Source organism: Equus przewalskii, chromosome 9 (genome assembly GCF_037783145.1).
Source record: "Equus przewalskii isolate Varuska chromosome 9, EquPr2, whole genome shotgun sequence".
Lineage (NCBI taxonomy): Eukaryota > Metazoa > Chordata > Mammalia > Perissodactyla > Equidae > Equus > Equus przewalskii.
Genome location: NC_091839.1, coordinates 28,167,409 through 28,181,152, shown reverse-complemented (window position 1 = coordinate 28,181,152; position 13,744 = coordinate 28,167,409). Strand labels below are relative to the sequence as shown.

At 42.8% G+C, this 13,744-nt stretch overlaps 1 protein-coding gene across 11 annotated transcripts in view; it reads right to left on the bottom strand.

Annotated features, from left to right (window-relative positions):
• Nucleotides 1–13,744, bottom strand: part of CD109 (CD109 molecule) — a 195,056-nt gene that overhangs the window by 130,880 nt on the left and 50,432 nt on the right. For 7 of the 11 annotated variants that reach the window (XM_070558933.1, XM_070558925.1, XM_070558931.1 and 4 more), the window contains one exon: nucleotides 13,280–13,452. The exons of the other annotated variants lie outside the window; for them this stretch is intronic. Coding sequence is in view for 5 of the 7 variants with exons in the window: in XM_070558925.1 (XP_070415026.1) it covers nucleotides 13,280–13,452 (173 nt within the window). In the remaining 2 variants the exon portion in view is untranslated. The remainder of the gene's footprint in view (nucleotides 1–13,279; nucleotides 13,453–13,744) is intronic. 11 annotated transcript variants of the gene reach the window in all.

Below are 13,744 nucleotides of genomic sequence, written 5' to 3'. Positions count from 1 at the left end.
AACTAATAAATGTAGAAGGAATCACGGAATTAGAAAATGTTATAACTATCAGGGTAATAATTGATTCAGGCAATAATCACCAATCTTGTTTGTACAAGCTGGGTGAGTGAGACTAGTGAGAAATAATAAACCGTTGCTGTTTAAACTACTAAGCTTTGGAGTGGTTCATTCACAGCGATCGATAAATGGAACACTTTTGGAATGAAAAAGATTAATGAGCAAAGCCTCCAGCCACGAGGGGCTGCTGAGCAACTGAAATGTACTGCAGACGTAAAACACACCCCATGCTGCTTAGACTCAAAACAGCAAAGAGAACGCAAACTCTCTCAGTAATAATTTTATACTGATTACACACTGAACTGATAATATTATGAATTATTGGGTTAAATACAGTATTAAAACTAGCCTCACCTGCTTCTTTTTATCTTTTTAATGTGGTTAGTAGAAAATGTTAAATTACATATGTGGCAACACTATCGTGTGCTTCTGTTGGACAGTGCTGGTTTAGAGGATGGAAGACAAACTTTTGCTTAGAAGCAATAAAACAAGAGATTGGACTGCACGTAATTTTTAAATTTTGTAAATAAAATAATTATAGATACTACATATAGTTTTGTAAAAGCTAACATATATTACCTGGTTTAATCGTCGCCATAATCCTATTAAGTATTATTACCCTTATTTTACAACTAAAACCCTCAGTCACAGAGACGCTAAGTGACCTGCCCAGGTCCCAGGGAAAGGAAGTAACGGAGCCAAGATGCTAACCCAGACACCCGGCTCTGGGGTGCGAGCTCTGGACCAGTGCTCTGCACTGCCTGCAGCACCTGAAGGGGGCTGTACTTCTGCTCCTTCACTCCCACCGTGGATTAGTGTGACAGTCCACAGCCCGGGCGGCCTCTCTGTGCAGGCCGACTTCGCCACCCCTCAGGCGCACAGGCTCAGACTCTCAGACCCTCCGCCCTCCTCAGCTTTGCGTCAGTCACCACCAGAACGCTTCTCCCAGCCTTACAGTAATACCGGAAGCGCTGCGGCAGCAGAGCTAGTTTTGTTTTTGTTTTGTTTTTGAGGAAGATCAGCCCTGAGCTAACATCTGCTGCTAATCCTCTTTTTGCTGAGGAAGACTGGCCCTGAGCTAACATCCATGCCCATCTTCCTCTACTTTGTATGTGGGAGGCCTGCCACAGCATGGCTTTTGCTAAGCAGTGCCATGTCCACACCCAGGATCCGAACCAGCAAACTTAGCCTCTGCGCCACCAGGCCGGCCCCAGAGCTAGTTTTAAAATAATTCATGTTATACAAGAACTCCTGAGAAGGATAAGAAAACTAGAAAATTTCCCAACTCATTTATCGCAATTCTTTTTTAAAGATTTTTCTTTTTCCTTCCACTTCTCCCCAAAGCCCCCCCCCGCCCCAATACATAGTTGTATATTCCAGTTACAGGTCCTTCTGGCTGTGGCGTGTGGGACGCCACGTCAGGGCCTCACGAGCGGGGCCATGTCCGCGCCCAGGATCCGAACCGGCCAAGCCCGGGCACCGCGGCCGAGCGCAGACCCAACCCTGCGGCCGCCGGGCGGTGAGATCGCCGGTCTTCACACTACAGTTTTCACACATTTCAGGTTAATTTCAAGCTCTCAAAAATCCCTCTCCAAAGGAAAGTTAACCCATAACCCCTCCGTCGAAGGCTGGCTCCCGGCGCGGGGTTGGGGGAGGGCGCGGCCGGCCGGGGACGAGGAGGGGGCCGCAGCCAGGCGCTCGACGGGGCGGGGCGGGGCAGGGCGGACCCCCACCCCGGGCGGCGCGTCTCCAGCGGGGCGTCTCCAGGGCGCCGCCAGCGCCCGGCCGCTCGGGAAGGCGTCAGTCGAGCCTGCAGGCTGCGTCTGGGCGGCACGGCACCGCCGCCACCACGAAGTCCACGCCGGGTGCAATCAAAAACACCGAACTGCAGGGAGCTGGGTCCCAACAAACCTGCCTGCTTGACTACTGAGTTACTCATTTTCACTTCAGGATAAGTCACGGGGCTGCCTCCTTTGTCAGTCCAGTGACTGGAGGAAACCATGTGCTTCCTTTCCAGCGCGGCGGACACAGCCTACCTCCCACCAGCGGCAAACCCACCAGATGGAGTGTGTGTGGTGGCGGCGGCGGCGGCGGGGGGCGGTCACAGACATAATTTATTTTTGTCTAAGTAACACCAAACAAGGAGAAAGTGGAGGGCAGCTGTGACTGTACAATCCAAGTAAATCCAGTAGGTTGATTAAGTGCAGGGCAAGCATTTTAGCAATTCAAAACAAGCTACCCAGATTTGAAATGCAGGAAATCCCACTTCATAGTAGAAATTTTATTTTTTTTTAATGTAGCTCTTAATAGAGCCAAATCTTTGAGGGGTGTCCTCATTAGAGAGAAACTGGAAGGAGGGGGTGACTGCATGTCCACGTCCCACTGCTTGACGTGTGACCATGTCCGTTCGAAGACCCAGGAAAGACCCAGAGCCGGAAACAGAAGCTGTACCCGAAGCAGAGCAGCCCGCCCACCCCTAACTCCGGCCGTCTCTGGGCGGGACGCTGGAGAATATGCAGAGAGATTCAATTTAAGGCCCGTCACAGCTCTCCAGTGTCCTCATTAAAAGGTTAACATTTTTTTCGACTTGTCTTCCCTCTAAATTTACAAATGCAGCTAGGAATTTCCTAGGCACTTATTAAGTCTCATCTGAAAGTCCTAACATTCTAGCAGTAATTTACACCGCCAAAACATGACCCTGGGTGTGGGCTGGTGGGAGTGTGGATGAAGAATAGTAGCCTCTTTCTCTGCTGTTGCTAGGTTGAGGATTAAATAGTATTTGCAAACTGGCGTGAACATTTTTTATCCCTTTTGGAGAGGCTCCGCTTAGACTCAGGAGAGAGTCCCCACCTCTGCAAACCGTAAGGCACCCTCTGACTTGAGACACACAGGCCTTCTCAGCGTTAATGCAGACAACTGCAAAGCTCAGAATGCTGCTTTACGTTGAACCAGAGGAAGCCAATCTTAAAACCCTTTCAGACGTCTTCTCCTTCCCAACACCACTGAAGCCACTCAAAAGAAACCTTGTTTTAAGGCTTCACGCTTGGCACAGGCCTCAGAGCTGGCCGTTTGATTTACAAATAGAGTCAAAGCTATTTTTAAATTGTATAATAAGCATACACAAAAACTAACCTTTCCTTAACTTTTCAAACACACTCTATAATACCATATGCTGCCTCTTCTGACATCTGTGCTCACCAAATAGCTCAGCGGAGAGTCACGGAAGGGAAGGAGTCGTGTGTAACTGGAAGTCCAGCTAGGGGCAGAAATATTCTCTATAAAAGAACATGGATTTCCACCATATATATGCCTGACTTAGTACTGACTGCCTAATTCTTTCTGGCAGCTCTCTGCTATTCAGCGATATACAGTAATAAACTTAAGTATATTACTTTTTTAGCTGAAAATTTTTACCACTTTCCCGTTATTAAATATTCTGATTATTCAGCATTTTCTTTGATCGCAGATGGACAAAGTGAGAAATGGGGTTCACCACAAAACTGTGGAAGACAAAACCTTAGAATATAATGCGTCTGTTTCATAGTTTAATGTCACTTCAAAGCTAAGTAACTCTTCAGTGAATTCAATCTATATAGAAAACACAAGTATTATAAGCGAAACAAAACAAAAAAAATTTCCTTTGGTCCCTTACATACTCCTTTAATTTTTCTCTCTCTGCCTCCACTTGCTTACAAATATCTCAATAAATATGAGTTTCATACACAACATTCTGTTCCACCTAGACCAGTGAGCATAAAGTAGGTCAATCAAAAACCCACTAAAGGCAAAATAAATAAAATGGTACAGTATAAACTAAATGTTAGGTTCAATACAAATGGAAAACCAAGAGCCCACCAGGGGAGCTCAGTGTCCGGGCACACACTATGGCCGGGCCAACAACCTGCAGCCCACTGGCCAAGGCGGCCCCACGCAGTTTTTGTACAGCTCATGAGCTAAAAATGGTTTTGTATTTTTAAAAAGCTGGAAAAAAATAAAAATAATAATATCTCATAACACAAGAAAATTATATGCACTCCAAATTCAGGGTCCATAAATACAGCTCCGTTGGTACACAGCATGCTCATTTGTTAGGCGCTGTCTACAGCTGCTTTCACACCACAGACTTGAACTCCAGCAGCTGCAACAACAGACCATAAGGCTGACAAAACCTATGATGTCTGCCATCTGGTCCTCTACAGGAAAAGCTTACCAACCCCTGTGGTATGGCGCTGCTTTTTAGGGAGACTTCCTCCTTTCTCAAGGGATAAGGAATAAGGTGGAAGGCCCACTGGAGTCAGAATCAAACAACCATCAACAGAGAGACCCAGCCTCATGCCACAAGCTTGTGCTCAGGAGGGAGGCGTTTGTACTAATATCTGACACTAGGAAATGCCAGGTACAACACGGCTGACATTCTCCAGTGTTTATTATGTGCCAGGCACTGTGATAAATGTTCTAAAGCAGTATACTAAAAAGAGAAAAAAGAAATGGGTGAAATTAATTTTAATAACATGTTTTATTTAACCCAATATATCCAAAAGATTATCATTGAACACATAAGCAATTTAAAAAATTAATGAGTTTTGTTGCATTTTTTTAGTACTAAGTATTCAAAGCCCAGTGTGTATTTTACACTCACAGCCCATCTCAATTGCCACGAGCCACATTTCAGGTGCTCAGAAACCACATGTGGCTAGTGGCCACCATATTGGACAGTGCGACTCTAAAGCAATGCTCTGAAGTAGGTACTGGTATTACTGCCTTATACAAATGAGGAAACTGAGACCAAAGGAGATGCAGTGACTTGCCCAAGGCCACATAAGTAGTAAGAGGTGGGGCTAAGGGTTCGATTCCAATGTGGCTCCAGAGCCCCCATTCTGACCCAATGTGTCTCTCAAACTGTACAGGACAGACCCAGCTATTCTTTCCAAAATATTAGTCCAAACAAAATCTCATATTCCCTCCCTGTCCCTCCTCTGGAGCTTAGGGCACTCTCATGGGAGTCTGTGGACACACCGACTCTTCCATCTTTTCTCTCTTATCCATGTTGTTATCACCTCAAGCACCCATGTAGTCCTGTGGGCAACCCTCCCTCTTCAACGCAACAGGCCCATCTGCATCTCTCCATTCCCATGCCCATGCACACACAGCCAAGCCATCTGTACTCTATTCCAGTAAACTCAGACTTGACCACGAATCCATCAACACAGCACTGCAAGCACCAGCTCGAGTTGAAATGAAACCTGCTTTGCTTCCCTGTGACGAGCACAGAGACAAGAACTTTATGTGGTCACCAAACGTTTATGCTCCCCAATATTACGCCATATACAATTTGGTGCCTAATCAAAGTTTGGAATTCTCAAAATAGTAAACGCCCTGTCTTAACTATATTCCTGAGGAGACTTAACATTTATTGCAGTAAAATTAAAATTTATAATACTAAATCATTTCTGCCAGCTACATTTTCATAAATGTAAATTCCTAACATTGCCCTGCCACAAGGAAGTTCCTAGGCGCTCTAAAAATCTTTGCTCCCCGTTTGTTTCCAAGCTCTTTACCACTCTGGTTTTCAGATTTTCAACACGATTCATTTGTTCAGAACTAAAGACCCACAGACCTGCCCGCTACCTCCCTGCTCAACTCCATCCACCAGATCCTGACCAATTCCACCCTCGTCCTTGTAAGGGAAGAAAGTCAAGTCACGGCATTTTCCTAAGGGAAGTGAAAAACAGAAGAGACAGGGCAAGACCAGGCACCACTATAGTTTCTTTCTCCTCAAGTTTTGTCACTGCGCCTTTGGCATGATGGTCATCTTAGCCCAGACCAAGAGACGATGAGTTATAATTCCACTTCTTACTCACACTGGCAACCACGGCAAACAATAAAATAACTCTATCCCAGTCCTCAAGCTTCAAGTGAGGCATGCTACCGCCATAAACAGCCCCTTTGTCTTCTCTGTTCTCCTGTGCTCCCTCTCCTGATACCAACACAGGTATCAATCCTTACACTCCGATATCCCACAGTCCAGCAGTGACCCAGGTTAGGGCACCACCAGGGAATAGCTCCAATTCTGTGCTTCTCTCTCCAATGGGCCACTACATTTAACGTTTATCCCCACTTCTTATAAAGAGATGACTGTATCTATACAAATTAGAGGCAGGGAGATAACTATGGCAAAGTTTTCCTAAAACCATATTTCAACTTCATTCTTCAAGTTTATACCTCAAAATATTTCTCTCCTTACTCATTCTCTTCTATTTCTTACATCAAAGGAAAAGCACAACTTTTTTTTTTATGGATAATCCACTCTCCTGTGCTCCTGATCCTGCTCCCACCCCTTCTTACCCATGAATTATCCACCCCTCCCCTTTGCATCAACGACTTTTACCTCTCTACTGTGCCTTTTAAGAGACCATCTACTTCTCTTTTTTCAACTGTCAAACTTCAGCAAAGAATGATCTACACTTTCTGATTATATTTTCTCACCACCCATTATTACTTAAAACTTGGCTTTTGTTCCCAACACTTAAAAACCATTCACTTGAGGATCACCAATGCCCTCTTCTCTGTCTTCATCTTCTCTGCTTTGACCTTCTGGGACACTTGGTGCTATTAAAACTTTCCTGCCTGTAACTCTGTCTTCCCTTGGCTTCTGAGACATCTCACAGTCTTCAGTACACCCTGTCTCTGGATGCTCATGGTCCACCCATTTCATTCATTGATGTTCCTCCTCTCAAGCTTCTAATCATCAGTCCTATCCCTTCCATAAGCTCTGCCTCTCTTGTGCATCTCATGCATTCCCAGCAAGACTTGAAATATTGTCTGCCCCCATGAAAACGATGCCTTACACTCTGCCCCTGGCTACAATTTCAAAACTATCTGCTGGACATCTCCATCTGGATGTCCCCCAAACTTATATCTAAAACAGAAAACAACATTTTTTCAGAAAAGACACACGCAAACCTCTTGCTCTGTCTCGGGACTGCCACTCCCAGCCACGGTCTCTTTCCCCCGGCACCCCCTGCCCTCCTCCAGGAGGGGAAATGACTGTTTCTACTGAATGCCAAACATGTCAGAGGAGGTGGAACACTTACAAATGGACATCTGTATAGCTCCTGATGTTAAAGGCAACAGTACCAGACACAGCGTCACGCACAAGAAGCACTATTTACAAACCACATTGAACTTTTTATACAAACAAGAAATAACAACTCTCCAGCTTTCTGCACTTTTAATATTATATTTTATCCTCTGGAACCTCTGATTCCCTCTAATGCCAGCCTTCCTCCTATTCTCCACTCCCCCACACACACTTATTCACATTTCACATACAGCAAATAATCAATAAATAATAAACTAATGAGGGGAAACCGGCAGTTTCAGGATTTTTACGATAAGAAAGCATCAAACAGTAACCCAGCCCAAATTCTCACAGGATCTGATTTCTATTCCCACCAAACCCTCGGTGAGCCACTGGAGAGTGACTCATTCTGTGTTAGAAGGTGAGCAGCACCTTCAAACTTGGAGTTTAAAGAATCAGTATGTTCACTTTCAACTTCATTCAATCGCTGATTCATAATCAAACCCAAGACACGTTTCTCCACTGCTTAAAATTAACACCAGTGTCAGGTTGGGGGCTGCCCATAAGGCAGACAGGGAAGTCCGGGAGGAGCCTTCTCCAGCGGCCATGAGTCATCGCAGACTTGCAAAGGCATGCCTCTCACTCTCAGGCTTTCCAGTACTTAGTCAAGAACAATCGTGAGATACTAAAGGGCGCTTGTTCTCATTTTAGTGTGGCTAAGACCACTTAAAATAAAGTTAGATTCCTAGATCTTACCCATATCTTGAGGGGGTGCCCATGAATCTGCATTTTTAATAAGTACACTCCCACTTTGAGAAACACAGCAACAGAATTTAGTTTTCAAAAGATCCATGAGGCTCCTAGCCCCACCCCCACCCCTGATGCAGAACCATTAGGCCATAAAGAACAACTCCACCTTGAGCTGAAATAGGAAACTTGCACAAATATGCAGGTAAGCATTTTTAAACTCCTTAGTTAGCCTTATTTTCTTCCATATCAGAAAAATCAACATGTACAAATATATCCAAGGTCTTACACACAGTTCTCCATATGTTAGGAAAGTTTTCTAGAGTATAATGAAAATAGCATTGAACTCCAAATTTGGGGACCTGCAATCTAATTCAACCTCTGCCACCAATAAGCAATTTCACCTTGGGCAAGTCGCCAAACAGCACACCTCAGTCTCCGCAGCCATCACTTGGGTGAAGGTTTGGCTTATCTCTGCGGTCCCATCCAGCTCCAGAATTCTATGAAGCCCAAAGTAAATTAGGAGGAGAGCTAGCATTGCATCTTGGGATTCTTTAGATCCAGATTAGATTTCATTAGATCCCTGACTAAACTACCACAAGTAAACGTGAAAATGATTTTGAGGAAGAGGACTGGTACCACACTGCATCAACATCCAAAAGCAAAGCAAACAAAAAATATTTTCATGCTTTTCCAAGCAGTAGAAAGCCTTCAACTTCAGAAGCAACACAACCAACTCAAATTCAGGCTTTACCATTCACTGTGTTAACTCAGAAAATTAACCATTCTGTCTTCGCCCCAGTTTCCTCACCTCTAAAATGAAGACGACAGCGCCTTCCTCATAGGTTACTGCAGTTACATGTTGTCCATAAAGCCCCTGGCACTCTAAGGACTCAATATTTAATACATTAAATTCTTTCCCATTCCCTCCCAGTGAGGCGCCTTTTATAGAGTTCCCAGTTCAGGATCATCCCAGTAGGGGATTAATAATCATCTTTGACACAATGGTTTTTATTCTCTTCTAATAACAATAGCTACCATTTTCTTGAATAATTCTCATGTGTTAAGTGCTTTAAACATGTTACCTCATTTAATCCTCACAATGACCATGTAATTGCATAAGGCAGGAACCACTATTCTTTAGATGATAAAACTGAAGGCTGGTGGGATCATGACTGCTCACAACCCACAACCACTAAAGGAAGGGCATTCAGGTAGGCTGGCTACAGAGCCCAGGCACACAGTGATTACACTACAGCCCTTTCTCCTCAAGCGCCACCTACCTATTTATATATATCACACACAATGGCAAAGACACATGAATGGAGAGCCCACACCCTTTAAAAACAATTCTCATGTAACTACAAGTTCAGACCGAGTTGTACAGGCACAGCTGCCTGTGGAAACACGCCCACACACTACACTAATTAATCTACTCTCATAAACACTGTGGGACTGATTTTGATCTACGAGGCATGAAACGTATGTTCAGGAGCTTTGTTTCCACAGAAAGCCACCCAAACTGAACTGGATGATTTTTTTCTAAGTTTTTCAGCTATCTCAAATTTAAGGAATATTGATTTCCCACCCTTATGGGACCAAGATGAAAAATAAAATACTCATAGGCAATGTGAGAAAGAGAGAAAGACAAGCACCAAAAAGAATTTTTAATTCTTAAAAATAGAAAGTAAACACCCCAATGACTCTCCAAGATTGTAGGACGAAAAGAAAAAGCAAGTTATTAAAGGATGTAGACACACTCACAGAGCATGTCTCACCCCAATACCTCAGTGGGAAGATGGAAACAGGCTTGGCACCATCAATAACTGAACGGTGCCTCCGGAAGGCAGGCGCTCACCAGACGCTCTGCACAGCACCTACGTTTGCAGGTGACATTTTGTATTTAGGTTTTTTCCTTAAATCAGGTTTATGTGAAACCGGTGACAATGAACTCATTAATGGGGGGAAAGTGTGTATTCTTCATTATTTGAAGCAAATCTCACTCAAGAAAAACACTGAAAGCTTACAAATGAACACTTCAAACTTTAGAAAGAGAAAAGGAATAAAGCAGAAATGATGGTTTCAAGGACACCAGAAATGATTATTCCCACATGCCTTAACAGATGAGAAGAGAGTTCTCATTTATGACCTGTGAATTCAAATGTTCTTAACTGTTTTTTCTTCATTTGGTATGGAACTCCAGGGCCATATCATAGTAAACGAAGAGATAAAAACTAAAAACAAAAGAAATAAGGGGACAGGCTCACTCTCCACCCAACATATAGTCTGACTTGATTTCAAATGTCAGTAGTTGCTCCATCTTCTCTCCTCTGGGAATTACTACTTGCTGAACTTTTACCATGTTTTGTCAATTATGCTTACTTTACTAACTTTCATACAATGAAGATAAGATTATGAACTTAGTTCTATTCACTATAAAAAGGATAATGGTGATGCTGATGATAATGACGATGGTGATGATGGTTGTGGTGATGGTGGTGATCATGGTGATGGTGGTGGTAGTGATGATGGTGGTGAGTGATAAGAACAAGTACACTTCAATGTCTGCATCTTAGCACTAAAGAGGCATTAATACACTTTTAAAGAACTCCACAAAGTTTAGTAGAAAGACTTTTGCTAAAGGGCTATTGTTCACACACACCCAAAAAAGCCCATAATTGATTACCCAATAAATGTAGAATTAATATACTAAAAAATGAATAAACTAATTGTAATGTGATCAATGCTATTGGCTTCAAGGAAAAAATGTAAACAAAATTTTCCCCATTGTCTGTCAAATAAATGAACTCTTCCTTGAGGACAAGCCATACTTTGCTGCCTTTATTAAAGTCTACCGTGCAATTTGAATCCTCTAGCTATTACTATTTCTGACAAAAATTAGGCTAGGAATGCATTCTGGTTATGGTGAAAAACTGCCCTGCCCCAAGGATTTCTAAGATGATCAAGACTGTTAGAAATAGCCACTCAGAAACAGTCGCCCTCCTTATCCACTTCTGCTAGAAGATAAATCTTTATTAAAACCAACCTTTTCTTGGAGGCTCTCATAAGAAAGTTATGAAATAATCAGACCTAAAATGTATGTATTTGTTTGTTTTTGTGGCAAGGAAAAAAATAAGTTCTAGGAAGATCTAGACCTCTGATTTAGAAGTCCTCGTTTATCTACATATTGTTGCAACTGGAGAAGTCAGATAAAGCAAAGGATGTGAAGATAAGGAGGGAGAAATGTCTTAATCCTTAAATCCTAACACTACAGGAAGCATCTGCTCTGAGAACAATGACTCACAGCCTCTGATGACAGAGTGACATTCTCCTTTGAAAGAGGGAGAGTGCTCCCTGCAATGGTATTTTCAATGAAACTCTACGTCAACAGAGTCAAAAACAGCCCCTAAAAAGAGATCCATTCTGCTCCCAGGATAGTGTTGTCTGACCCAGTCTTGAGTGCTTTAGCCTTCCGAGAGGCATATGACAGGCTCTCCTCCCAAAAGAAAAATCTAAAAATAAAGTTAAAAACCAAGTCACAATAACACACACCCCCAATGTTGTTACTATTTGTTTGCAGAAAAAAAGGCGACTGATAAAGGAGACTACAGAAGAGACAATGCAGGAGAAGTTCTAAAATAAGAGTATGCAAACATCTAAGCAAAGAGCAAATATTTACCAAAATGATCCATGTGATTGTGGACCTCTGCATTGCAGTAAAACTGTCACACTAATAGAGTCAAAATGATCATTCTTAATGAATAAATAATGAATGTGGAACTACCTGCAAGTATTGTCTGCTAGGACTCAGTATTTCAATATCTTCTTTAGCCATTATCATAAGACCAGGATTCACTCATTTTCAGAAATCATAGGTCAATAACGAAAGTTGAGGTCTGCCCCCATGAAGAAGGAAACGATGCTCCCTGCATCTTCTTCTTCAGTGTTATCACTACGACTCATGACATTAGCGGCTGCTGTTCACTGAGTGCCTGCTAGGTGCTAGATGCTGATTTCAACTTTATACCTGCCCTGGGAAGTAAGTTTCATTACCCCCATTTCACAAATGAGAAAACTGAGGCTCAGAGCAGTTAAGTAACCTGCCCAAGATCACACAACTAGCGCCAAGACTCAATCTCAGATCTTGAGCACCGACCCGCATTTGCTCTCCAGGGCACAAGGTCTCCCACTTTCCTGACATTGCTCCCATGAAAGACAAAGTGGCCTGTCCCCCACACACATCCCTCCTTCCTGGCTCCTGCCCCAGCTCACCCGCCCAGTCAGGCAGCTTGCAGACAAAGAACCATGGAAGTAGATAAACTGTGATTTTATCTCCTTTCATGACAACGTTCATTTCTCTATGCTGGCAGAGAACATTTATATAACGAACTACTGTGGAATCCCACTCACTATGGGCCCTTAAGTCATTTCTTGTTAAGATAACTCAACATTATAGGAATTTATGTCTCAATTTCTGGTCTCTAATTAAACATCTAAATGTGCTTCTAGTTAACAGTGTTCCTAATTAGGTGATAGGATTACAGGCGATTTTGGTTTATTTCCTTTACTTCCAGTGTTTATCAGACTGTAAGCACTGAGTATATGTTACTCTTTCGATTAGGAAAAAAATACAATGTGTTCATTTTAATGGAAAAAAAGTTTAAGCATTTAAGTATTTACCCCCCAAAGTTATTTTTCCCTTAGTATTGAAAAAGAACACACATTCATTCACCCAATTTAATCCTGGGCCAGGTTATGACCCAAACTTAAAACAAAAAACATGAGTTCTTTTACAAATGGCTCCTACTGCCAAATTACTTTTCTTCTTTTCCTGTTACTTTAAAAATTAAGAAATATTCCATAAAACTAGATTTTAACTATTGTGTAGCTCTTCTTTTCCTTCCTACAGTCCTATTTAGTAAAATCCTCTGCACCCAATAAATATAAAGAAATATGGTTATACACAGTTTATATAAATCATAGGTAAATATGGTCTTGTGTCAGACTGTTGACTGTGTCCATTTACTCTTGTGGGCACACACTGGCCTACACTTCCCAGCCTCCTTTGCAGCTAAAGGTGGCCATCAGAAGAGGAGCAGAAGCGCTGTGAGCCACATAAACCTCCCACAGGAGAAACTCCACGCTCCTCCCCTACAGACTTGGAAGCCACATGTTGTGATGATGGAGCCACAAAGTGGAAGGAACCTGGGTCTGTGAATCTCCACTTGCAAGAGCATCCAGAACACCATTTTGGACTTTACGTGACTAAGAATTAAAAGTGTATTATGTAAGCCACTGCAAATTTGAAGGTTCTCTGTTACCCTAACACATGGCTTTATTAACATATTCCAATTATTACCACAGAAGGGTAAGACTCTATGCTGTTTGTCTTACCTTTTTCAAAGAGTCCTTCTGCTTCCAGGACGGAGACGGTGAGGTTTGCTGCTTTCTTGACCAGCTCGGCCTTCACAGTAACCTGTGGGGGGCTGTGTTCCAGAAGCTCCACCCCAATAGTCACATTTCCTCCAGGCCTGATGATCCCTGGGGCTGTCACTAGAAACCTGGGCCTAAAGAATTCCCAAAAAGGGAAAAACAAAGTTTCTCATCCTTACATCTCCACTCTTTTGTGAACCTGAAATTTCAAGATAGTGAGACTGACTCCCTACACTGTGCCAATTGCAAGCGTTCCAATTAACATTGCCCCACTGCTCCATTTAGCAACTGCACTGAAATGCTACTGAAACAAAATAATTTCCATAAATAAATTTTAATGCAGTAATTCATGCACCGCTAGAGGAGAGCCTGTGTTGTTATGTCCATTTTATAAACCACACTCAGCATGCATAAGTTAGTGACAAG